Source organism: Pinus tabuliformis, chromosome 8 (assembly GCF_031772625.1).
Source record: "Pinus tabuliformis cultivar Carrire ecotype Pingquan chromosome 8, CPIR1, whole genome shotgun sequence".
NCBI classification, from domain to species: Eukaryota; Viridiplantae; Streptophyta; class Pinopsida; order Pinales; family Pinaceae; genus Pinus; species Pinus tabuliformis.
This window is the reverse complement of record NC_142294.1, coordinates 1,379,993,711-1,380,020,882: the sequence shown is the minus strand read 5'-3', so window position 1 is coordinate 1,380,020,882 and position 27,172 is coordinate 1,379,993,711. Positions and strand designations below refer to the sequence as shown.

Here is a 27,172-nt window from a genome sequence, read left to right as displayed (position 1 = left end):
CCAAGGTAGTTGTTTGATGGCAGAATTATGGAAGCATGTCTAACTCCCTTTCACCCCCACCTTCAATATCTCTTACTAACATCCCCCTAAAGGACCTTGGGATCTGCCCAACAAGTCCTAAGTCTTACTTCATTTTTGTGAAACATCAAGATAAATGTTGGCTTTCCTCAAAGAAAAGAAGCCACATTTCTTGTGTAAAATTAGTCCCCCACTCTCATTGACCCCTATGTCTAAGTTTTACTTTTGAAACTTAGCCTTCTGCTCTACTTTCACCTCATAAAGTCATATTAACTCCTAATTCTACTATGTAGCTCCCTAACTACTTTCCTATCCCTATTCACTACTAGAACTATATAAAATCCCAAAAAATAATAATACTCCCACCCCTTGGCACTATAGCCATATATTCTAAAGGTTTGGGGAAATGTCAAATCCATCTGGGACTTGCATTTAACCCTTCCCCATTTGTCCCTTGGGATCAGTTGACCCCTGGTTGAACTGATAACCATTTATCCCCCCCCTCATCAACCATTTTCTATCACACTACGCGTTCACATTTTGGAATATAATTGCCTTAACTCACACCCATGCCGCATTAACTAATAAAACCCATTTTTATTAAAGTTCCCCCCCGCCGTATGAATAAACAAATAAATAGCGCTGTAGGCCCCGTCCCTAACCTTCCGCTGTGTTAACTGTCTCGTTAGCCATCAGATTTGGCGCGCCCAAGATCTACGGTGGGCTGGTACTTTTGTGCCCTGACATGCCGAGGGTTAGCGTCCGGCAGATGGGCGGTTTTCCCATCGTACTCCCACCACGCGTCACCCTCCCGGCTGTGGTAGAGCCCCTTCCTCCGAAACCACTTCTGCGCAAAAGCGGTGCGATATGAAACCACAAACCGCGCTCAATCAAAGTTGCATACGAACCTGCATTAAATGCATTGCGTGGCATAAAATCAAACTTCTGTTTTGACCGCCGACTAAATTAATTAACCACCATGCTGAGAATTGAATGGCATTCGTAAATGTTAGTGAAGTTTTTATTTCACGGAAGTATGGCAGCGAAAGAAAACAGGGGGAGCGCATATGTTTTAAGAAATGGTTTTTATGAGTCGACCATTGTGTGAGGCATGTAATATATCGCACATCAGTGCGTAGAGTGAAGCAAGGAGTGTTTTGCACAACAGTGCAATGTGTTAATGTAAACCAAACGAAGATTGAAATGGAAATGTAAGTTTTGGATGTTGTCCAAACGAAGGGGCAACGAAAAAGAGGAAGAATGCACAACAGTGCATAAGGAGTTCGGGCCATGATTTATTGCACACGTATGGGTTCATTTGCATAATGAATGAAACGAAAAACGGGCAGTGTATGATTATTTGCACATGGGATGAATGAGAATGTGTGCGACAGCAGAAGAACGGTAGGAGATGCACAACAGTGCATAGAATATATGTGTTGATTTATGTAATGAAAAAAAATGGTGAAGCGCAGCAGCATGAGGATGATTTCCTTTTATATGCAAGTAATGCAGTGTAATGAGTGAAATGAAAAGGGCATCGAATGAAGAAAATAGAATGAGATGCACAGAAGTGCATTGAGGGTAACGGACACAGCAGTGTGAGAAATTTTTACGCATAACAGTGCGAATTGCAGAGGCAAGGCAGCAGCGAACATCTAAAGGATATGCACAGTAGTGCCATCATAGAAGAAGCAGGGGAGAACTCTTGAATAGGTTTATGTTGCATTGAAAACATTTGTGAGATTTTGTAATGTTCAGGAACACATAATGTATTTTTTTTGAGCAAGCATATGTAAAAGTTTTTTACAGCAGTATATGTAAAACTCTGTTTTTACAGTAGTAAATGTAAATGAGATTTTTACACACAGCAGTGTAAAATCTCAAGAGGAAAACAAAGTAATATTTTGTTGTTGAAATGTTTTCTTGGTGGATCCCTCAGTTAAAGAGGAAGGTGCTTTTCAGCACAGTCACTTGGTGAATCCCTCTGTTAAAGAGGAAGGTGCTTTTCAGCACAGTGTCATGGTGAATCCCTCTGTCAAGAGGAAGATGCTCTTCAACACAGTCTCAGGGGAATCCCTCTGTCAAGAGGAAGATGCTTGTTAGCATAAACTGGTGAATCCCTTTGTCAAGAGGAAGGTGCTCTTCAGCACAGTCTCAGGTGAATCGCTCTATGTGAGGAAGATGTTCTTGTAACAGCAGTTAGTAAATACCTCTATGTGAGGAAGATGTATTTGTAAAAGCAGTGTTGGTGAATCCCTCTATGTGAGGAAGACCTTTGTGTAACAGCAGTTTTGTAATCCCTCTGTTAAGAGGAAGAACCTTTTTTTTTTGTAACAGGCAGTCATATTGATGTATGTAAAGTTTTTTTTGGGGTGTAGAAAAACTTTGTTTCTCTGAGACAAAACAGCGTCCCTGTGCAAAAGATCTTGTGGCCAAAAAACAGAGCACTGTCTCTGTGTGGAGTTTGTTTGTTTTTTTTTTGGGATTTTACCAGAAAAATCCCCAACAGTAGTATCAAAGCATTGTTCTGCTCCGTTGAATTTTGTTTGAAATAAGCAGAAATTTCCAACAAGAATTAGCCGAAGCACGGTCGATCTTTTTGCTTCTGCAAATTTGCACAAGAAATCTCAGACAACTTGCACAAGAAATATCAGATAATTCGCACAAGGAACCTCAGAAATCACGAAAATGAAATCTTTACAAAACCGGCACAATATTCCTGATAATTATAAAGTATGTAAAAGAAGATACTTGATACTCGAGCGATTTCTGTCAGCGAGGGCGACGACGATGGTAATGGCTACGGCGAAATATTTGGAGAATTGCAAAATGGATAAAGCTCGTAACGTATGTAGGAGTTCATAGATCCGAAATTTGATCCAAGAACTCCACTAGTGCAATTCTTATTTATTGCGGAAAACGAAAGGTGTAGGCACGCCTCGCAGTCTTTGGTAGACTGATCTCTCCAACACTGCGCCAAGCTGTAGATAAGAACTGTGGAATATTAGGGCGCAACGTCTTTCTCCGCAGCAAAAAGTTTGGGACTCTTCACAGCTTTATAGCTAATATTTTGGAGCAGTGCCCTAACCGTAATAGCGAACTATGGTTTACTGTTTGTCTCACCGTTGCACATAATATGCTTTTCTGCGCTCTCGCTAAAATTGTTGGAAAAACTATGATTGTCGTAACGTAATATGCAAGCATCTAGTATAATGAACGCAGAAGTTTTGTTGCATTCTCCAACAATACGAGTGTCGATACCAGTGCTGGATATAATCGCGGCTTTTGCAGTGGCTACGCACTCTTTGCAATCGGAGGAGCTTAAATCTCCCCTGCATTGGGAAAACCCATAAACCGTACTGTGGCTGTTTTGCCCGTCATCATGATTAGATGTATTGAATCCACTGGTAGAAATGTTCTCCACCAGTGAATCCAAAACCTGCTTTAGATTGCTCTGAAAAGCGCTACCGTTTCTATATTCGCTATTCTCACAAAATCGTATAACGGGAATATTGAAGGGAGCAGCAGCTGAGAGGGCCATAAGCATACACACACTTACGATAAGGAAGACTCTGCTAATTAGTTCTTTCATCTTCATCGCCATTATCCAGGCGTTCGCTCAACGTTTTCCTGTATTCTAATTAGATGAGTGGAGGGGTCCGACAATGGCGTTGGCAAGTTCAAATTAGACAAGCGGAGGTGGTTCAGCAATGGCTTTGGCAAGTTCCAATTATTGCATTCATTTGCAAGTTCAAGTTATTCCAGGGCCCTTCAAGGTCGTCGCAAGTGGTTTTCGTCGAAGGGGCCGATTGGTGAGTAATGCCAGTCATCGCGACATCGTCTCAAATGTCTACTGTAGAATTGAGAACTCCGTAGAAATTAAGAGAATAGGAGGTCGTGATCTGTACTGCTGACACCATTTCACATGACGCATTGAAACCACAAGCAGCCATGGAATTTGACCGGCAATGTGCTCACAGCCAAAAATTCCAGCCTTTCAACATTATGTGATAAAAATTCTAGACTTTTAACTGTAAAATATTATGTGATAAAAATTCTAGGAAAAAAAAAAAATCGAAAAAGAATTACAAAAACTGTAAAATTTCTAATATTTTATAATAAAATAATGAAAATTAAGTTTGTATTTCAGTTTGTTTGGTTAAGAGTTTGTTTTTTTAGAAATAAGTAAATAGGTTAACAGTCCAAGACTGAGAAGTATTTGGTAAGAGTTAAAGTCTATCTTTAAGCACTAGGAGCTAGTTATTTTAGATCTAGTGGTTTTCCTTGAATAAGAGTGAAGAGTCAGACGTTATCATCTAGAGATGTTAAGAGTTTGTTTTTTTAGAAATAAGTAAATAGGTTAACAGTCCAAGACTGAGAAGTATTTGGTAAGAGTTAAAGTCTATCTTTAACCACCAGGGGCTAGTTATTTTAGATCTAGTGGTTTTCCTTGAATAAGAGTGAAGAGTCAGACGTTATCAGCTAGAGATGGCTGTTCTCACTGCGGTTTTTTGTTTAATTATAATGATGAGTCAACGGCTAACAGTTAGAGATGACTATCCTCACTGCTGATTTGAGTTAGGATAAATTTTCCCACTAAAAAAATATTCAAATTTTAAAAACTATCCAAAAAAAAATAAAATTTTAAAAAATTCCAGCTTAACATTTCTTAAAATAAATATTCAAATTGAAAAAACCAAATATTCAAATTGAAAAAACAGTCAAATTTGAAAAATCAGATTTGAAATTTCTACTTCACAAAGCCCGCAGAAGAGCTTTGAAATTCCTACCTTAACCAGGAGACTTTAATTTGTGAGATGGGTATCTATTTAATTTGTGAGATAGACCCCCTCATGAGATTTGAAATTCCTACCCTACCCACGGGACTTTAATGTGTGAGATAGATTCGCAGAAGAGATTTGCAATTACGATTTAATTTGTGAGATAGACTCGCAGAAGAGATTGGAAATTCCTACCTTAACCACGAGGCTTTAATCTGTGAGATGGGTATCTATTTAACTTGTGAGAGACACCCGCCGAAGAGATTTGAAATTCCAACCACGAGACTTGACTTTAATATGTGAGATGGGTATCTATTTAATTTGTGAGAGACACCCGCCGAAGAGATTTGAAATTCCAACCACGAGACTTGAGACTTTAATTTGTAAGATGAGTGTCTAATTAACAATGGCCTCAAACATTATGCCTTCTACTTGTGCATGACTAGAGTTTCATCTGTTTGTTTTCTTCCACACTAAAATAGTTAGTTTGACTTTTATGTAAGTTTGAAATTTTATGAATGAATTAATTAATATATTTTTATGTTAGTAATTTTACTATATGTTATAAAGGAAACGTAGTATGGCTGTAAATCATAGCATAAAAGAAATATTTTTTTGTTTAATTTTGTTTTTTTATTGGTGTTTTTTTATTATATGTTAAGTTTTAGGACGATTTCAACGAAGTCAACATTTGTAAGGGTGTAAGGTATAATAATAGAGAAATTGAGGCTTTTAAAGATTTTATTATATTTGTGGAAAATTTGGATTTGGTTGGTCATACCCATATATATATCACCCTCAAAATTAAGGGAAAGACAAATATTATAGAATTTTTTCTCTAACCTATCACACTCAGTTGTTGCGGGTTTGCTCAAACCATTAACTCAATTGCAACTGGCTTCTGGAAGGTGGATATAACATTAAAATCCACAAAAAATGGAATGTGCCATCAACAATTTTTACTTCATCTCAAGTCATCACAAACAACAAATGTGAGATAAAGAGAAAGTAGGGCAGATCCATAAAGTATCACCTCCCAAAGCCTAAAAAAGTCAAAATGCCATGAGTTCAAGGCAACCAAGAAGAAACAAAGAACCAAAGAAGCTAATTAAGCGATGAAAGAAATTAAAGAACTCCTAAAACAAGCAAGAATTGATTCACCTTTACGGTGATCTCCTGCACTTGTCCACTCCTCCATACAAATTGAACAATGCAAAGCATCAACATGACTGCTAAGAAATAAATGATTTCTATCAGTTCTTCTCTCATCTCCACTCATATGAGAACATGTGCCATTGTTATTGATTTTTTTGATAAGGTTCCATTATCGACTGTTGAACATCTCGACTAATTACCGACATACACTGATCAAATTTCAACCTAAAATCATACACTGAAATGAAAATTATTAGCAATAGTAAATTAGTCTAAATGATGAAAATGTTGAAAGGATTCAAATTCTCTATATGACTCAATCACAAATCGTAAAAAAATCAACTCTTTCAAAAGAAATCCTTCTCTATATATTTTTATAGGATCAACCATTCTATAAATAGAACATATATCTAAGTAATTTCTTATATTTTAAGTTTTTGCTAAAATGTGATCATTGAAGAAATTAAAATTTTTTGTAGTTCCTCTATGAACCTGTAGCAAATTCATTGGTTAGCACATCTTAAGAAGAAACTTAGCCAAACCAAGCATGATGTCCTTCCCAATCATGAAATGAAATGAAAAGCCACATATTGTGTTTGGGGTTCATGCAGTATCTAGCTCCCAAAAAACATCAAGAATGTTTTGCAAATCCTATTTTGCAAGCTTTCTTGCAGAAATATGATGTGAAAACCTAAGAACTCTGTCTTCAGTAAGAGGCATCCAGAAACAAGCTCTAAAATACGGAACAAGAATGGACTCCTTCAAATCCTACAAGTCGATTATCGGCAAGCATGATGTCCTTCCTAGTCATGAAATGAAATGAAAAGCTACATATTTCATCTCAATTAAAGTGCATAGAGTTTTTAAAGAGAATCTCTCGAAAATATTTGAAGAGGACTACAAATTTATTGAAGACCTGTGTTAATAACTCTGGTATTCCAACTACCATTGTGAACTCTTCCATGTTTGGGAAAAAAACAAAGTATAAAGGGTCAATATATAAGAACGCAAAACAATTTTCATCTCCTTAGTCAACACTGCACACTCACACCATCTGCAATTCTTTATTCAACCATGCGTGTCTAGACTAACTTGTTGAAACATTACCAATTTCTATCTCTTCTTTATAGTATTGAGTTTAAAACTTGCCAAGCATGAGAACTAAATTTCAACATCTTTTAAAGAACCTATTCTAATAACTTTTTTTTCTTCAAATTTTGTGTACCAACATAGGCTTCAACCCAATCAGTGAATATGAATATTTCATACATTTCATTCTACTAAAACTTACTGGAATCTGACAACGATAGTCATAAAGGAGTTCTTAACTTGTTAAGGAACTAACTTTAATAACAAATTAGAACTGGGGAGAATTCATATTGGAAACTGACGACTTGGTTACACCTCGGCCTCCTCTGGAGCAGAGATGGGATTTCATAGTTGAAATTTCTTCAGTGACCCTGGGGTTATTGGCCTATCATTCATGCCAACTATTATCTCAGCTGTAGATGCCTCAGAATGCAGAGAATGTAGTTATATACATTGCATTGACCCATGAAAATTACACTATAAAATCGCAAATGCAAGTGAGTTCCAACGACAGTGTTCACAACTATTGCAATAGAAACGAAGTTTTGGTGTCTCCAACATCAGATTTCTCCTCCTCGTTTGATGCTCTGCTACACAATTTTTAAGGTTATTTGTTTTGGGAATTCCTAGACCTACAAAACTTATCTTAAAGTTTAACTTATTAATTTTAGGAATTTCCAGACCTAGAAAACCTATCTTGAGGCTTCCCTTACTTTTTTGTTGGTAGGGTAGAATTGAAACTCATAAGACTTGTGGTTTTAGGGAATTTCGGATAGAGTTCATGCAAGAACTGAGAATTGAAAAGGGTTATCTGTGATAAACTCCCAACCCGCTAGATTACACCCCAACAGAATTTAAGCTTTAGAGTTCAGTTCTGTACTAAAGTGTTCATGAACCATGCAATGTATATAGAAATATATATTACCAAAATAACCCAATCTTTTGTTAAGAATCCTTATCCACATAAAGCTATTCTTGAGTTTATTTTTAAATCCCACTTGAGTAGGTCGATAACAATGGTGCTTTAGAAACCAAAATGCACAGATAAATGGGATCAAGATAGGTTGATAAGAGGCATAAATTGTAATTGCTTACATATTGCTAATTACAAATCACCAAAATTGGGAAGGATGTTTCAGTGCTATATTGTCTTATATGATGATAACATAGGTTCGCTGATGGCTACTCTCCATAAATGTAACTCTGTAAATGTAGCAAATTCTTTTGAATTTTTTTGTTTGAATTGCTCATGGTTTTCAATTGTTTTTACAGAGTTTTCAACTCACTTACAACCGATTGCTAATATTAACACATACTTCAAATATAATGAATTGTTTGAGTAGTGACTACTTTTGCATGTAGTGAAGGTGGAGCTCTAAATTAGAATTAACCCCCAAAAGGTTGATAGATAAAATAAAAAAAAGGTGCAAAGAAATCCTGAAATTGCAAAATTTGTATGTTTATCATGTTTTTAATTTACATAGAACATCTTTACCTGATTGTAGATTCTAAATATTTTGAAATGCAACATTATGATTAAAGTCAACTAACATATTCCAAAATATGGAATCAAATTAAACTAACCCTGATCCATAAGTAACAGTATGGTTGGAAAAACACCTCCTCAACAGTATGATGTACCAATATATTTTTTGCAAGTTGGACAACACTTATTGGATTTCACAGCTGAAATTTCTTCTATGATCATGGGGTTATCAGCCTATCATTCATGCCAACTACCATCTCAACTACAGATGCCTTGGAATGTAGAGAATGCAGTTATAACAACTGCATTGACCCATGAAATGAAAAGAAAAATTGCATATCATTTTATTCTCTTCATTTATAACACATAAAATATTTTACATTTCTTCACAATCATAATTCAGATATCAATATATAAATGGTAAATATTTTACATTTCTTCACAATTATAATTCAGATATCAATATATAAATGGTAATCGAAAAAATAATCTGAATTGAAAAATAAAATATAAATAATTATTTATGTAGGAAACAATTTAACTGATAAAATTTATATAATAATATCAATTTTTTATGAGAAAGCACATAACTGAATGTTTATTCATAATGTACAAAACTATCTCAAATCAATATATATAAAACTAAAATAAACCAAAAGACCAATTACCATAAACATAAATTATGAAAACCTCAAATATAATTAAGATACAGACAAAACACAAGGAAACTTCCAAAAGCTCAATTACCATAAACATCAATTCTGGAAACTTCAAATATAATTCAGATACACACAAAACACAAGGAAACTTCTGAAAATCTCCAGTGGTTATAGACGTAAGTAGAATGTAACACCACCACACATGTTCTAAAATAATAATAATATTATAATCTTGCATATTCTTTGGTTTGATGTGGTCACAAAAGTAATTACAAAAGGCTTCAACGTTATTGGATCAAATCAGGTCAGGACAAAAACAGCAATATTGTTTACATATGCCAGATCGTCATTGTATTCAAAACCTTCATTGTTATGATGTATTTCTAATACTATCTACCCGCAATGCTCTGTTTCAACTAATTGATCACCATTATACGGAACATAAGTGTCAATCAAAATTGTAACCATTCAGCTTCTATTTGTGCTTTTGTTGTTATTTGTGTTTTTAATCTATAGTCCAACAGTGGCTGGAGTCCTTAATAAACCATCACATATTGCCAAGGAGAGATTGTGATTGTCAAATCCACCTTGAAAAATGAAGGAAACCACTATGGAAAAAATTTCATCGCTCGAATTGCTCTATCAGCTCTTAATTAAATGCAATCATTGAACTTAAGAAATGTTAATTAAATTACTTACAGCGCAAAACACCAAAACGTTAACTAAATTTAGAAAGTGGAATATTAATTACATTCTTGAAAGCTCCACCGAAAAAAAAAAAGTTAAGAGTTAAATTTTTAAAAAAGAAAACCAAAATAATTAACCCTTAAATTAAAAATAAAAATTAAAAATTAAATTTAAAAAGAATTGTTAATTGCTTTTGAGGTAAAAGATTGGGAATTTCATGAGATTTCACAGCTGAAATTTCTTCTCGGGCCATGTGAGTATCGGCCTATCATTTATGCCAACTACAATATCAGTTTCAGATGCCTTAGAATGCAGAGAATGCATTTATACCCATTGCTTTGACCGATGAAAATTACACTATAAACTCGCAAATGCAAGTGAGTCCCAGCTACAGTGTTGGCAGCTGCTATAGTAGAAATGAAGTATTGGGGTCTGCAACATTAGATTTATCCTCCTCGTTTGATGATATGCTACTCAATTTTGAAGGTTTTTTTTTTGGAATTCCCAGACCTAGAAAACTTATCTTGAAGTTTCACTTACTTGTTTTAGGAATTTCCAAAACTAGAAAACTTATCTTGAGGCCTCCTTTACTTTTCTTTTGACAGGGTAGAATTGAACCTCACAAGACTTGTGGTTCCAGGGAATCTAGATAGAGTTCATGCAAGAACTGTGGTTTCAGGGAATCTAGATAGAGTTCATGCAAGAACCGAGAATTGAAAAGGATTAACTATGATAAGCTCCCAACCCCCTGGATTACACCCCAACAAACTTTAAGCTTTAGAGTTCAGTTCTGTACTAAAGTGTGCATGAACTATGCAATGTATATAGAAATATATATTACCAAAATAACCCAATCTTTTGTTAAGAATCCTTATCCACATAAAGTTGTTTTTGAGTTTATTTTTAAATCCCACCTGAGTAGGTCGGTAACCTTGGTGCTTTAGAAACCAAAATGCACAGATAAATGGGATCAAGATCAGGCACAAAGTGTAATTGCTTACATATTGTTAAGTATAGATCACCAGAATTGGGAATGATGTTTCAGTGTTATATCGTCTTATATGACGATAACATAGGTTGGCTGATGGCTACTGTCCATAAATGTAACTCTATAAATGTAGCAAATTCTTTTGAATTTTTTGTTTGAATTGCTCATGGTTTTCAATTGCTTTTACAGAGTTTTCAACTCGCTTGCAACCAATTGCTAATATTAACACATACTTCAAATAAAATGAATTGTCTGAGTAGCGACTAATTTTGCATGTAGTGAAGGTGGAGCTCTAAATCAACATTAAGCAAATCAACAAAGGTGCAAAGAAATCCCGAAATTGCAAAATTTGTATGTTTATCTCTTATTGAACTAAATAATTTCTCTACAAAAAAGGTTTTTGGAGTTTTCCCCTAAGTGGGTTTCCTAGGGTAAATCTTGCATTCTCTTTTTGCATTGCGATCTCTATTTTCCTTATGGTTTTATGGTTGAATTTTTGAAGTGTAATTGTTCGATGATAAACTGAAATTGTTAAAAAGGAGATATATATCATTATAAGTAATTATCAGTATTTCATAACTGTGTGCTTGTATCTATTGCACTTGAAAAATCAACACTTGGCGGCATTGGTCAAAACCTTATTCTTTAATAAATTTTCCTTCTTTTCTCTTACTTAGATATTTAGGTTTATGGTTAGGGTTTATATAAAATATTGTCTAAAAAGTAATTTTGTTCAATGGATAATAGTAATTTTGTTCGAGGCATCATTTTTCTTTAAATAGGAATTTCACTAAATAATTGTCTAAAACCAAAATCTAGCATTCTTTGCATGTTAAACCCTATTTTTAGGGTTGGCATCATCATATTTTTTTTGTTTTATGCATGTTTCAGCAATAAAAACTACATTGAAAACCCTAGATCCTTCATATCTAATTGAAGGTTTTGATCCTTTGTTGATCTATCATTATAAAACCTTTTATTTTGGTTGTTATATGACATCACATGCCCTATTATTGAAAATCTGAAAACCCTAACTTATAACAACCCTATAATTCATTCAAGCGGTCTAAGGATAGAGTGGTTGAACTTTGGTAATAATTACGTCATCCCTCTAAGATCTTCTGGTATTGTATCTCGATCATTAGACCTCACGTATCACCTTAATCCATTCTTGAGCCTCCCTTGTGATTGAATACCACTAAATAACTAGAGAAATGTTGCTGAGTGACATCGGCAACCTATCTCTTGTTTCTCTCAGGTCTGGACACGCCTAATGAGACTCTGGATTAGGCTTGCAATATTTTGTGGTAACAGGCCCACTTCTTCAAATTCATTGAGTTGGGGAGTGTTCCTTCTTTTGAACCCCCTCTACCCAAGACTTGGTTTTTTCCTTAATCAAAACATATTGGAATCTTATTTCCTCCTACATGTTTTCAGGGTTAGAAATTTCCAATTGTAGTAGGGATGTGCCCCAACTGGGTTTGGAGATAAATGTTTTCTTGCATTTTCATTTTTGTTGCCAGTTTTTTTAGGATATGGTTTTCAAATTCAACTTCAACCACTCTATTTATAGGACCAGTTCTCTCGAACTTCAAACTATTTTTTTTAGATTCAGTTTGTTCCAATCTTACCAGGTTGGCCTTACTGTGTTATGCCCAAATGGTGAAATCATCAGAGGAGGAAAAGTTGCCAACCAGATGTGTAATTATGGGGCTGTAGGTGGTTTGATGTCTCTTTTCCACCATACTTTTAATGTCATTCTCCTTTGCTGGTGAGAACATTTGTAGTAAGTTGTTAGGCAACAAAATGATACTGGAGATCAGACTAGTCATAGTGGAAGAGCTCAGGGAAAGAGAGGACAGGGAGGAAGAAACAAGGGAAAAGGGGAAAGAGAGACGAAGGAGAAAATAGATGGGAGCTCAAGTTTGCGGGGAAGGTCATGGGACCAGGCACACAGAAGAAGAAACTACAACTCAGTCATTTACCTGTTGTGGAACCACAAGAATTTTTGTTACATGCTGCTACATGCTGAGATATGGAAAGAAAATAATCATGTATACAAAATTTAATTAGTGGAGGTATCACCTTTACACTGTACAAGTTACAGATCCCTCTCTCTCAATCTCCACAATTCACATATCATGTATTGCTTGTTGCATAATCTTGACCCTTGACCTTTGAAATCAGATGGTTCTCCACTTTTCATATGATACATGTTTCTTAACCGGAACAATTGTCCATAGATATTGACACATCCTCCTCTTAGGATGACATGTTTCCGTATATCTTGACACATGATCCTCTTAAGTCAACATTTGTCTGAAGATCTTGATAGATGCCCCTCTTAACTGGACACTTGTCCATAGATCTTGACACATGGACAACCTAATTACAATTGGGATTTTTATAATGATCCTCCTGTTACTAACCTTAACATGACCTTAATGCATTATGATCCACATAAACAATGTTGATATTTTCCAACATTCTTCATGACCTCCTAGTGTGTCCAAACTTGACGATTTCATTTCTATTTTTGTTATTTTCAGATTAGAATGAGAAACCTAAAATAACCTAGAAAGGGTTTGAGGATAATTTCAGTCTTTCTAAGATTTCTTATTAATGATTTTTGCTAATATTTCTATAATTTCATATCTAAAATGCATGAGAAAATTTAAATGAGCAAGAAAAGTAATTTTGTGAAGAATGGAAACCGCTTGGATTCTCAGATACTATTGGTGATTTTGGCAGATTCTGTTTTGCAGGAAAAATGCTACTCCCTTGGATAAAAAAATAGTTTAATATACCCATTACTCAGAAGCAATTTTTCTCTTCCATTAAAGTCAATTATTAAAGACTTAAGAAGAGAATGTCAGAATTTTAATAGTCAGTAAGTCACACAAAACTTATACAATCAGTAGCAAAAAGCAATTATAGCCAATAGCCATTGCAAGGGAAATTGTCTCACCTTGCAGCTCTAAGTTGGACTTTCACAAAGTTGGGATCTATGTCCATAGCCTGCATGCAGTCTGAAAGTGCATCTCTGAATCTACCAACAACCATCCGAGTGGCTGCACGGTTGCTATAGCATAGCACTGATGCCCTGATATGGCTTTCTGACTTCTCACTTGGCAAGATGCAGCTTATCCCTTGAGTATAATATTCTTCAGCTTTAGAAAAATCTCCTTCTGCATATGCTTGATTCCCCTTGTTCGAATGATCAGAGTATACATAATTTTGCCAAATCTTCTAGAAACCAGAAAGAATATTCTTTAATCCATGTCATTATGAAAACACTTTTAGAATCTTGAATGCCATTCAATTATGGTAAGGCAAAGTATGTTGAGGAAATTCCTTTTAAATGTACCAAATATGTGAATTCGATAAAAATAGCAGACTAATGTAATCTCATTTCACTGTAGTGAAGGAAAGAAGAACGTTTGTACATAAAGGCTAGAAAAACTAAAAGAAAAAAAACAATAACCCACTTTGATATATACGCAATAGAAAAGTCGTATACCTAAGCAATCAACTTTCACAAGCCTACTCCAACTCTGCACTTTCTACTGCCATAGGAAGAGCAGGTAACTCACTTTGTGCACTCTGCTTAGGCAATACCAAGATTGACTGCGGAACTGAGGATGAATCTAAGAATATGTCATAAGCACCAATATGTATTCTGTCTTTCTCAATTATCTGTTCATTTGATAGACTTCCTTTTGACCCTAACGCATACCCTTGCAATGCATTAGTTTGAAAAACAAATGGTTTTGAAGCAAAAAGGGATGATTTGAATGTCCCATCAAAAGCTCTTTATTTTGCATTCCCTTCCACTCTTGGATGATAATAATTTTTTGCAGTGCCTGATACTAAAGAACTTTTCCTGGAAGATGACCTAGAGGCAAGGCGACTTCTATGATTTCTTCCACTCACTCTAGCAGCGCTACTACTATTAATGCTATTATCACATTTATCAGTCTTCACCTTTTCAGGTGGAAAATTTAACAAATCATTTTCAGAAGTTGGATTAGGCATGTGCTTGATAAAGGATGCGTTTTTCCATATATTTCTTGTAGCAGGAATACCACATTCTCCTTCATCTTTACCAATCCATCTGTGCTGTTGTTCTCCTCCAATGGGCAACTCTGTGTTGTAGAAATTGTCAGCATTTATTAGTTGATCAACATCTGTTTGCAAGTTTTTATCTGCGGCCCATGGCTCTTTGCTCTCGGTGTCTTTGTCATATGGATGCAAGTTGTATTGTTTTAGATACCCAGGCTGAAAAGGACTATCCCGGAGAACATAAAAATTTTCTAAGTCTGGCATAATGGAATACGATGGTGGAGGCATCGAATGAGACATTTCCTGGACACGAAACCCTTTATGGCAATGACAATCATGAAACTTGCTAGACAGGAAGGCAAATGGGACCCAACATCAAGAGGAGGGTTTCTGTACTTCCTGGGATTTTCATCGATAAGACAAAGAGGAAGATGATATTTTGCAATGCAAGCCATGGCCAAAACCACTTGACAGTAGAAAATCCTTCAATCTATGCTGAAAATGCCTACTACCTGCCTTTGCCTATCACAGGCCGAGCCACAATTTTATCAAAACCACCAAACTGCCAGAATCCCAATAATCCAACAGAAATTGAACACCAAAAACCCTGGAATAACCAGCTACAAATATCTGCCAGAAATCTCTAATCTGCTTGTCAGTAACTAGGCCAGAGCTCCAAGGATCTTGCCACAAAATAGAAACTCATTACAACGTAAGAAAATATGGAAATGGGTGTTCTCTTCTGTTTTGTATACGAAAAGGGAAAATGGGGAACCGAGATGAGATGAGGGCACGAAAATGCCAGCTTAGCGAATGGAGTACCATGGTGGAGGTGTCGAATGATACATTTCCGAGATAGGAAACCCTGTTTGGCAAGGACAAGCAAGAAACCATCTCTCACAGGGACAAGCAAGAAACTTGCTAAACATGGACGAAATAGCGAGTGAAGGGTTTCTGCGCTTCCTGGGATTTTCATGGATAAGACAGAGAGGACAACGATATTCTGCAAGGTAAGCCATGACTACCTTCTCTCAATCAAGGGTTTGGTGCTCCAAGAAGAAGATTAAGTTTCAACTGTTACTTTTTTAGTTATAACAATATTTTTGATTAACGGTGACAAATAGTTTAATCGTCTAACATCAGATCGGATGGATTAGAGTAAGACAGGTAAGACAAGAGGGGAGTTGATTTTAGAGGGGAATGCCTTACAACGTAATTACATGTATTTTTTCTCGTTACTATATTCTGTGACATGTCAGTATGCTTAATGTAATATAAATAGTTTACAATTATATTAGTATTTTTAATATATTTTATAGGTTATAGTTTATTCATTTTGTATTTTATTTATTTATTTTTTATGTTAAGAAGTGCTCTCCGGCTCAGTTGCATAAGGCTGGTTGTAATATGCAAATATTTTGTTAAGGTAAAATAGTCAATTTATTATTAATAGTTTTTAGAATCCATATATATATATATATATATAAGCATTCTGGATCCATTTTAACTCTTGATCTACTAAGCATTTAATGGATTAAATCTCTTGAAGTGCAAAGCATACAATTATTTATAACTTAAACCCAAGGTTGACAAACAAATTGTTTATCAAACTATTGGAGTGAAAATGATTTTACTATCCTTTTATCATTTAAAATGTAATACTTTATTCTAAAACATATAGGATAGTTATGTTCTCTTTCAATTAATTAATGAAAGTATTGATAAAATTATTGATTTAATCAAAATTAATTAAAATTTATTTTATATAAAATATATTTAATTATGTAGAATAATAATAATGTTAAAAATATTTAATTACTTTATTACAATGATAGTGTTGTCAATTTTGAAATAGGTGGATAGTAGTGATTTAACCTCCATGGAATATCCTAGAATATTTTTAGTAGTATATACATATCAAAGGTTCAGATTTATCTCCAAAGTAGTTGTGTTCTTTCTTCCCTTTTACATAAATAAATAAATTAATTACAGAAATTGTTATATAAACATATGGCATATGAATATGACTAATGGTTTTTTTGGGCATGTGGTCTTAGTAACAAATAGTATTGACTCAAACTATTGTCACTAAACTTATTTGTAGATTAAAAATCTCCATGGTAAAGTGAAGTAAATCTCCCAGTATGTGGTATTAGTAACAAATTGTATTGACTCAAATTATTGTAACAAAGCTTATTTATAGATTAATATTATCCATGGTAAAGTGAAGTAAATCTTGGGGTTGTCATTTTTTCTTTAATATATCTGTTTAACTCATATATTAATTCATTTATAATTAATAATAATAATATAAAATAAAGTTATAATGTAATTATAATTTTTTTTATTTTTTTTTAATTTTGGCAATGTAAGATGTCTCATGAAGTAAGCGTTTTGATACTTATCAATGCTTTTCAACCTTTTAATTTATATGGTTGTGCTAGTTTGTATTTACAATTTATTATATGTTTTGAACTTGTAGCTATATAAGGTGACATATTAAGATGGTTAATATATTATATATAGCTTACAATTATATTAGATAGTTTTTTCTTGGGTCATGGATACTTATTGTGTACACACTCTCTAGCTCAATAAGAAAGAGATGTAAAGTAAGCATAAAAAATTTGTCTGTGTGTTCATCATGAGAACCAGATTAAAAAATTAAAAAGATTTAAATACTTACTTTATAAATACATTAGGAAGTTAAAAACTAAAAATAGTGAAATGAAAAAGAAAAGAAAAAAAAAAGTCCATCAACGAGGGACCATGAAGGATCAAGACTCCATGAAGAGCCCATTAAGGAAGGGAGGGCCATGTTGAATATGTAATTTCAACGCAGTCACCCAAAACCACCGCAGCAAAACCACAAACCCACAGCAAAACCACAAACCCGCTTGAGGCATATCGGACCGCTCTTTGGTATGGAGTGCTTTCGGTACACAAGGGCTCGATAAAATTTCGAGTTGACGCGTGGCTCTCCCCATACGTCAGCCAACGTAATATTTCGGGAGGTAAAGTTCAACCCAAAATTGGCTTCCGAAATTGATCTCCGCCGTCCGATCTGCTCCCGCGCTCTCCGCCGTCGATCGCCTGAAGCTGCATACGGGCCCGCATCAAATCAAGGATTGCGTGGAGTAAATTAAAAGCTTGGTTGACCATACCTTTCATTAATGCAGTGTCATAAGCTTAGGTGAATAGTTAAGTTTTTTTATATAGGGCACGTAAAGCATTTAATTATGTTCGTTGTATGTTTTGAAATATATGTTTTGTTTTTTAAGTTTCATATATATTACGAGCCAAGTAAAAAAAAATGTGCTCTGTAATTTTTGTTGCAACAAAGAAACAAAAGGTGTGTGGCTGAAGCGAAAAGTATGTGTTGACTTTTCTGAAGAAATATAGTTTTGCACAGCAGTGCATGAAGACAGAGGGTGGAGCGCATGTATTTTCCATGAGGTGAACTTTGTTGATTTTTGCAAAAAGGAAATGCACAGCAGTGCGGGGAGTGAAGCAGACATAATATTTTGAGCTTCATATGTAAATTTTTTTTTTTTTGCAGTATGAGTAAATTAGTTTTACAGCAGTAAATGTAAATGGGTTTTTACACACGAGCAGTGTAAATACTCAGGAGGAGACAGAGTTCGTTGTTTGATGGTTGAATGTTTTTTTTGTGGTGAATCCCTCTCAGCAAAGAGGATGAATATGTATCATGCATATATTTTAATGAATAGAAATGTTTTATGGTGGTGAAATACTCTGTTCCTCAGTAAAAAAAATTTAAAACCCTCATTGTGCAAAAAGATCCTGTGGCAGAAGGAAACAGATCATTGCCTCTGTGTTTAGTTTTGTAATTTTTTTAAAACCTTCCTTGTGCAAACAGATCCTGTGGGAGAAGGCAACGGAGCATTGCCTCTGTGTTTAATTTTGTTTGTTTTTGGGATTTTCTCAAAAAAAAGATAACTTCTCTTTTCTGAAAGCCGCCCTAACACACCATGATACTATAAGAGAACCCACTATCTCCATGATGGTTATTATGTGGCATCAAACAAAGACGAAGAGCGCGCTGTCCTCTCTCTTCCCTATAGTAAAATCGAGCAACTTATCTCCTGACCCTCACCCACGTGGAAAATCGAAAATGAGAAGGTCTGGATTAAGGTTATCCCGCAGATTGGATAATGAATTCCCTTTAGTATTGATGTATGGCTGGTGAAGAATATGAAAGGATTTAGGTTCGGAATAAATGACGAAGAAATAAGAAACTTGGGATATTTCTATATTGATTGATGGAAGGATCTTACTCGCTCTAGTGGGAGCAGCGATCCCATAGCCCAGAATGGATGGTTAGAATGAGACAATAGGGGTTTGGCCCAGCCATGTTGTTATTCCTTCTGAGCTGGTGTGGGTAAGGATGGTGTTCCTTTCGTTTGTGACATATATGGCCGATCCACCCTATTGATGTGCAAGCCGGGCAGCGTTTCTCCCAGCGAACAAGAAAGAAAGACAGATGTATGCTAAAATTTCATTGCCGAAGTGCCTATTGATTGATGGAAGGATCTTACTCGCTTTAGTGGGAGCAGCGATCCCATAGCCCAGAATGGATGGTTAGAATGAGACAATAGGGGTTTGGCCCAGCCATGTTGTTATTCCTTCTGAGCTGGTGTGGGTAAGGATGGTGTTCCTTTCGTTTGTGACAGATATGGCCGATCCACCCTATTGATGTGCAAGCGGGGCAGCATTTCTCCCACCGAACAAGAAAGAAAGACAGATGTATGCTAAAATTTCATTGTCGAAGTGCCTTCCCCTGTGGGTAATTACTAAAGCTAGCGGGGCATTTCATCTCTATTTCGGGGAATTTCTTGTGGGCTCCTCCTGCTATTCCTTTTCCTCTAAGATTTTGGTTGGTCACGAATTGAATCCAATAGTAAAAAAGTACAATAGACACAAAAACACCCCAAAAAAAGAAATGAAAAGCCCCAAACGGCTCTACCGGTAGCTAAAAACTTTCTTAAAATAAGAAAATTAAAAAAATGATATGGAGATAAATTAAAAAAGAAAAGAAAAAAATATATATAAACTTCAAAGAGGATTTACAGCTAAAAATAAAAAAGTGAAAAATTACTAAGTCTATTAAGGTAAAAAAAAGAAGGGTCTACATATCCAAAAATAGCGTTTAATAGATTTGTGCGATTTCTCGATGATATAAAAAAAAAAAAAAAAATCGAAAAGGTCGATTTGTCTAAAAATAATTTATTATGAGTCGTTTTTGGGCTCCACATTGTAACAATCTATGACTTTTCTTTTGGTATTTTTCCAATCCATGACTTTTCCTATCGTATTTTTCCATGTTATTTGTTATGATGAAGTTTATCCATGTTAGTTGTTATGATGAAATTTATTTAAAGATTTGAGAAAATCCATTACATAATTCAATAATACACTCTTGATTTAATCTTTTAAGTATTTGATAAATCAATATTTAAGATAAATCAAATTAATTAATTTAATTCAAAATAATTATAATTTATTTTATATATTAATAATAATATTGTTGTTGTTGTTATATAGTATGACATATTAGCATGTTTATTAGTTTATAGTTATAGATAGTGTATTCCTTTTATCATATAAAAATATCATTTTAAATATATAATATATCTATGTTCTCTTTCAATTGGGGAAGACATTGATTTATTTAAAAATAATTATAATTTATTTTATATAGTACATATTTAAATATGTAAAATAACAATATATTCAAACTATTTGCTTTGGTGATGGGTGGACATATAATTAGTTAGTGCAGGGATGTGAAATAATAAGGGAATAAGGCTTTGGATGAAGTATTTAGGTTATGAGAGAGGCACAAACTATAAAAATAATGAGAAGTTAAGAAAAAGGAATATAAAATTGCCATGGGAGAAGGTTGGCTCTTTGCCCTTAATTCACTTAGGTCAAGTCTCATGGAACTTTGATGAGTGTTGGTTTTAGGGTAAGGTTCACAAACTCTCTAATTTTGTTTAGGATGTATGGTTTATAATTGTGTTTCTGATATTTTGTTTCTTTTTCATCATTGCCTTCCTTTTAGTGCTTGAGTGTAGTCTTTGTGACACTACAATCTGTTTATGGATTAGTAAAACTTTGGGGCCTTTCCTCAATTCTAGGTTGGGATTTTTCTTCCATGAATTACAATCTCTCTGATGGAAACCAAGGAGGCTAATTTTTAGATTCCCTATCATTGTTGTTACACATTCTATCTTCTAGAGGGTCAAGCCTCTCTTGTGGGTGGAAAATTTCCTATGGTTGGCATCTCTCATTCCATGCTTCAGAATTCAAGTTGCTTGGGTTGACTCTCTATATAATTGTTATGTATTTGTGTTCGCCCCATGGTGGTCTAGAGGTGAAAGTTTGTACTCACAATTCTAGCTCCTACTATATTGGGAAGGGATGATAAGGTTTGGTTTGGTTAATCAAAATATACTCTTGCCTTTCAGTCAATACTACACACTGCAATCTTAGTTTTTATGCACATGTCAGGAGTCTGGTTCATCATTCTCTTGAGGTGAATTTATTTCACCCCCTCTTTGGCTGTTATTTTCAATATTTTTATCGTTGGGATAGAGAAATACTTGGGCTACGAAGTCAGGCTAGGAGAGGAAGTTAGTTGATGAAAAAATATGTTTCTTTGCTAATGGTAAGCCACATTGATTGGCACTTATTTTAGTTTGCATTGCGAGAAAATTGATAATGCCTCACAAAAGAGGAAGAGGTGGAAAGGGAGTAGATGAAATCTAGGGAAAGCTACCATTTTGAGGGTTCCACTAGCTACTAAACAATTTGTTGAATCTTGTTACATGACTACTCCCTACATCAAACTAGAAACTACATTAGTTGAGGAGGATGTTGCTCATCAAACGAGAACATATGTGTTCGATGTTGATATTATTAAGAAAGATGGATTTTGGTTCCTAGATATAGGTTGCACCCAATCACGTCAAACTAGATACCTCAAAATAGTAGACATTCATTGACAAGTCAAAACAATCATTGGAAAAGTCGTGTTGGAAAGGCTCTAAGAGAAATTATACAACTAGATGAAGAACAAAGGAAAATAACCAAGACAGACAAGAAGATCAACATACTAGCCAAATAGCTAGCAAGTATTGAGTTGAAAGGAAGTTGACCCACCTGAATCCATTCAAGTGGATTCCCTTATAGCCTAGTAAATGTCTTTTCGATTTTTTGTTATTTTAATTGTTTATTATGTGGTACATCTAAGGATAAGTTATATGGCATGGAGGATCTTTTATGACATACCCCAAAAGAACTTAACAAATTAAGCCATTGTATTGACCCATGATATTATAACAAAGTCTATTTACATATTAGGATTCTCCATGATAAAGTGAGGGTAAATTTCCATGGTTAAGAATCTTGTTCCATGTTTTCTTAAATGCATATATGCTTAACTTATATATTAATTTTTATGATTTATTTTAATTTTAACCTCACATATATAATACAATAAGTGTTTTGATGTTTATAATGAAATAAGTGTTTTGATGTTTATGGATTGATATTTATTGTCATTCACCAACCATTTATATTATATGGCTATAGTAATTTATTTTTATTTTCATCATGCTAGATATTTTTATACTTATAAATATTATAGATTTAAAGTACAATAATATTTAGTAATTAGGGTAATTTGATTACCTTTATATTAATTTATTAAGGCATGCTACAATTAACAATAATTTTGGATTAACAAGGAATTAACAATAATTTTGGATGAAAACGATGCAAATAGTAATTTTAATAAAAAAATTATAAATTACAAATTTATTTTGTTTTATTTATTTTATATTTAAATAAAGAAGCAGTTTAATTTAAACTAGATGGTTTTTTGGGGCTAAAATCAAATAATACCTTTTTGAGTAACATTATGATTTTTGTTATATATCTATATATATATATTAAATAACTTAATACTTGAAAATATCTATCAATTTTCACCAAAAATAACCAAAAAAAATATCACAAAAAAATCATTTTATATGAAAGATCAAAATAGGTTTTCTAATCACAAATAAATAGAGCAGCTGAAACAGGCGAGGTAGGAAAACTCCTGAATCTCAAGCATAACTAAAATATTCAATATCAAGCTGAATTCCTTGAAAAATAACTCTCATAGGTAAATATAAATAGTACTGAATTCAATATATATATATATATATATATATATATAAAACAGTGGATGCTCTACATACAGTGATGAAAAGGAAAGATTAATTAAACATAATTTGCAACTGCACATTATAATAAATTAATTTATTTTGATATATGACATCAGAAATTACTTTTACCAAAACAGCCATCCATTTCCTATCAAAATATTATATGTAAAATTCGCAGTGTAGACAATAACCGACACTCCATAGCCTTCATAAAGTAAACGATTTTCTTCTGCAGACTAATCCCTGATCCTTAAATTTAGTACAAGCCATTTGCAGATGTTTCACCTTGGCTCTAATGTGCCTGATGAAGGATCGGCAGCTGAAGAGTTACTGCCGGATGTTTTGTGAGGAGCAGGTACGCCCACACTATGCACACCTATGAAAGGGGGGCTTGTGGGCGAAGGAAGGTGTTCTCCCTCACGGGTCAGCAACGACACCACACGAGACATTGAAGGCCGCAACGCTGCAGCTGGCTGAGTGCAGAGAAGAGCAATTTTAATGACACTAATCCCATCCTCCCAAGAATAACTACCCTCCAATGTGGGATCCATAACTTCCAAAGCTCTCTCCAGGTTATACAGTCTCCATGTCTGGTAATTGACCAATATCAAAAACGCATACAACATTAGTTGCAACGAATCATAATTATTATAACATGTTCGAAAATATCTGCTTCAAAGATGAGATCTATAAAGGCTGTACCCATTCGATGAGAAACTCAGTGTCTTGAGGTGAACTCTGATTCTTTCTTCCGCTGATAATCTCAACTACAACCACTCCAAAGCTGAATACATCTGCTTTCTCTGTTAGCTGTCCACGGTACGCGTACTCAGGTGCCATGTAACCTCTGCACAATACTATGTACAATGAAATCTCCATATCTGAACCCTCTCAACATTATATGAACCATATTGAAGAGAAAATACTTACAAAGTTCCTGCAACTTTAGTGCTGACGTGGGTCTTATCGTCTTCAAACAGTTTGGCTAAGCCAAAGTCTGTTATTTTGGGTTTGTTTTTATGATCGAGTAAAATATTGCTGGCTTTAATATCTCTGTGAATTATTCGAACTTCAGATTCTTCGTGAAGATATGCCAGCCCTCGTGCAGTTCCAACTATGATTTCATACCTCTGTCTCCAATCTAGTAAATGGCGTTTCTCTTTATCTGCAAAACATAAACAAAAAATATTAGCAAAGTACAATACCAACTCAAAACTCGAACAACTTAGGATCGGTGCAGCGATTAAAGAGGGTGAAGCAACCGAATATAATATTGTCGAGGCTACTGTTCTGAAGATATTCGTAAACTAGTAGCCTTTCTGAGTTTTCAACTGAGCAACCAAGCAATTTCACTAGATTCCTGTGCTGAACACGACTGATGAGATTTGCTTCATTCAGAAATTCAGCATCTCCTTGACTTGAACCTATATTCAGCCGTTTAACTGCAACCTCTCTACCATCTGGTAGATCCCCCTGCCCATCAAGAAGCATCATGCTAGGTCAAAAATATGTTTATGGTTTAACCATTAACAATGGTATCTACATTAAAATAAATTAAACTGAATGTAACACGAAACGCTCACTTTAAAGACGGAACCAAAACCGCCTTCGCCAAGCTTTCTTTCTGCGTGAAAATTAGACGTGGCCCCTCTCAAAGTGTCGTATTTGAAAATAAGTTCCGGATTCGCTATAGTCGCTGACAATCTAATTGCTCCTTGGGCTTCTGCGAAAATAGTTACAAAAAGTTTTATTATCTTAGAAAAGGAAATAGGGAAGCCGTTCATAATATCCAAGCTAGTAGGTCATTGAATCATCTACAATTTCAATACCTCTCATTTGAGAAACAGGTCCACAATTTTTCCCACGAGAGTAAAATTTCAGGTTGCAAAGGGTTATCGCTGCAATTAATCCAATCGTAGCGGCAGCTACTCCCAGAATTACCCGAAGCACGGTCGATCTTTTTGCTTCTGCAAATTTGCACAAGAAATCATAGATAATTTGCAAAAAAATATCAGATAATTCGCACAAGGAACCTCAGAAATCAGGAAAATGAAATCTTTACAAAACCCGCACGATATTCCTGATAATTATAAACTATGTGAAAGAAGATATATACTTGATACTGGAGGGCTTTCTGTCGGAGAATTGAAAAATGGATAAAGCTCGTAACGCATGTAGCAGTTCATAGACGCGAAATTTGATCCAAGAACTCCACTAGTGCAATTCTTATTTATTACGGACAACGCAAACTGTAGGCACGCCTCGCAGTCTTTGGTAGACAGATCTCTCCAACACTGCGCCAAGGTGTAGATAGGAACTGTGGAATTATAGGGCGCAACGCCTTTCTCCGCAGCAAAAAGTTTGGGACTCTTCGCTGCTTCATAGCTAATATTTTGGAGCGCCAGTGCCCTAACAGTATCTGCGAACTCTGGTTTACTGCTTGTCTCACCGCTGCACTCAACATTTTTTTCTGCGCTCTCGCTAAAATTGTTGGAAAAACTATGATTGTCGTAACGTAATAAGCAGGCATCTAGTATAATGAACGCAGAAGTTTTGTTGCATTCTCGATCAATACGAGTGCCCATACCAGTGCCGGATATAATCGCGGCTTTTGCAGTGGCTACGCACTGTTTGCAATCGGAGGAGTTTAAATCTCCCCTGCATTGGGCAAACCCATAAACCGTACTGTGGCTGTTTTGCCCGTCATCATGACTAGATGTATTGAATCCACTGGTAGAAACGTTCCCCACCAGTGAATCCAGAACCTGGTTTAGATTACTCTGAAAAGCGCTACCGTTGGTATATTCGCTATTCTCACAAAACCGTATAACGGGAATATTAAACGGATCAGCAGCTGAGAGGGGCATAAGCATACACACACTTACGATAAGTAAGAGGCTGCTAATTAACTCTTTCATCTTCATCGCCATTGTCCAGGCGTTCGCGCAACGTTTTCCTCTATTCTAATTAGATGAGGGAGGCGGTTCAGGAATAGCTTTGGCAAGTTCAATTTAGATGAGTGGAGGTGGTTCAGCAATGGCTTTGGAAAGTTCAAGTTATTGCATTCATCTTCAAGTTCAAGTTATTTCATGGCCGCTTCAAGGTCGTCGCAAGTCGTTTTCGTCTTCGGTCATAGCAACATGGTCGTAAGTGGCTGCTGTAGAATTGAGAACTCCGTAGAAATTAAGAGAAGAGGAGGTCGTGATCTGCACTGCTGACACCATTTTACACCACTTATTGAAACCATAAGCAGCTATGGAATTTGACGGGCAATTTGCTCGTCACATATAGCCAAAAATTCCAGTCTTTCAACATGATGGGATAAAGATTCTAGACGTTCACCATTATGTGGAAAAAAAGGATGAAAACCAATATGAGAATTGCAGAAGGGGTAAAATTTAATACGGCCGAAAGAAATTCAGATCTAATATTATGAAAATGGATATTCAAATTGTAGAAGCAGTCAAATTTGAAATTCAAGGAAAGAAACTGTAAAATTAAAAAAAAAATGGATATTCAAATTGTAACATCAGCCAAATTTGAAATTCTAAAAAAGAAACTGTAAAATTAACATTTCATAACAAAAATATTCAAATCAAATTTAAAAGTTCAGATTTGAAATTTTTACCTAACCACAAAGTATTTATTTAATTTATGTGATTTTTTGGAATTTTTTTTAGGTTTTTCTGGTTTAATTTCTCTAAATTTGGTAGAAATTTATTGAAATCACAAGTTTGATGGGAAACCCTGCGCAATTCAAGTGCTCCAGAGGTTTTTTATTAGGGCGTTGAATCCATATATACAATCAAGAAACCAATTTAAATAACACAAATCAAGATTTCACCTCGAAATTTTAAACCAAATTCAATTACCTAAAAATCCAAAATATCACACTATAAACAACTCCTTTAATTTGCACGAGTACAAGGCTTAGCCGTCAGGGCAGTGGGCTAACTCGCACCCCGCCGTTCGATCCTCCATTGTGTTGCTGCGCTGCAGCCTATGCT

At 35.0% G+C, this 27,172-nt stretch overlaps 3 protein-coding genes across 3 annotated transcripts; all 3 read right to left on the bottom strand.

Annotated features, from left to right (window-relative positions):
* Positions 1 to 2,821: 2,821 nt before the first annotated feature.
* LOC149240678 (antimicrobial ginkbilobin-2-like protein) lies at positions 2,822 to 3,625 on the bottom strand. Its single transcript, XM_089370273.1, has 2 exons — positions 3,145 to 3,625; positions 2,822 to 3,015 (listed from the first exon to the last, which is right to left on the bottom strand). The coding sequence occupies exons 1-2, from the start codon at positions 3,623 to 3,625 to the stop codon at positions 2,822 to 2,824; spliced, it is 675 nt and encodes a 224-aa protein (XP_089226399.1).
* A 14,293-nt stretch (positions 3,626 to 17,918) lies between these two features.
* On the bottom strand, positions 17,919 to 24,005 carry LOC149240677 (cysteine-rich receptor-like protein kinase 42). Its single transcript, XM_089370272.1, has 3 exons — positions 23,868 to 24,005; positions 23,451 to 23,755; positions 17,919 to 18,027 (listed from the first exon to the last, which is right to left on the bottom strand). The coding sequence occupies exons 1-3, from the start codon at positions 24,003 to 24,005 to the stop codon at positions 17,919 to 17,921; spliced, it is 552 nt and encodes a 183-aa protein (XP_089226398.1).
* An 86-nt stretch (positions 24,006 to 24,091) lies between these two features.
* On the bottom strand, positions 24,092 to 26,197 carry LOC149240676 (cysteine-rich receptor-like protein kinase 2). The gene is made up of 5 exons (XM_089367350.1): positions 25,282 to 26,197; positions 24,995 to 25,129; positions 24,749 to 24,888; positions 24,428 to 24,638; positions 24,092 to 24,330 (listed from the first exon to the last, which is right to left on the bottom strand). The coding sequence occupies exons 1-5, from the start codon at positions 26,093 to 26,095 to the stop codon at positions 24,092 to 24,094; spliced, it is 1,539 nt and encodes a 512-aa protein (XP_089223476.1). The 5' UTR covers positions 26,096 to 26,197.
* Between the last annotated feature and the right edge of the window lie 975 nt (positions 26,198 to 27,172).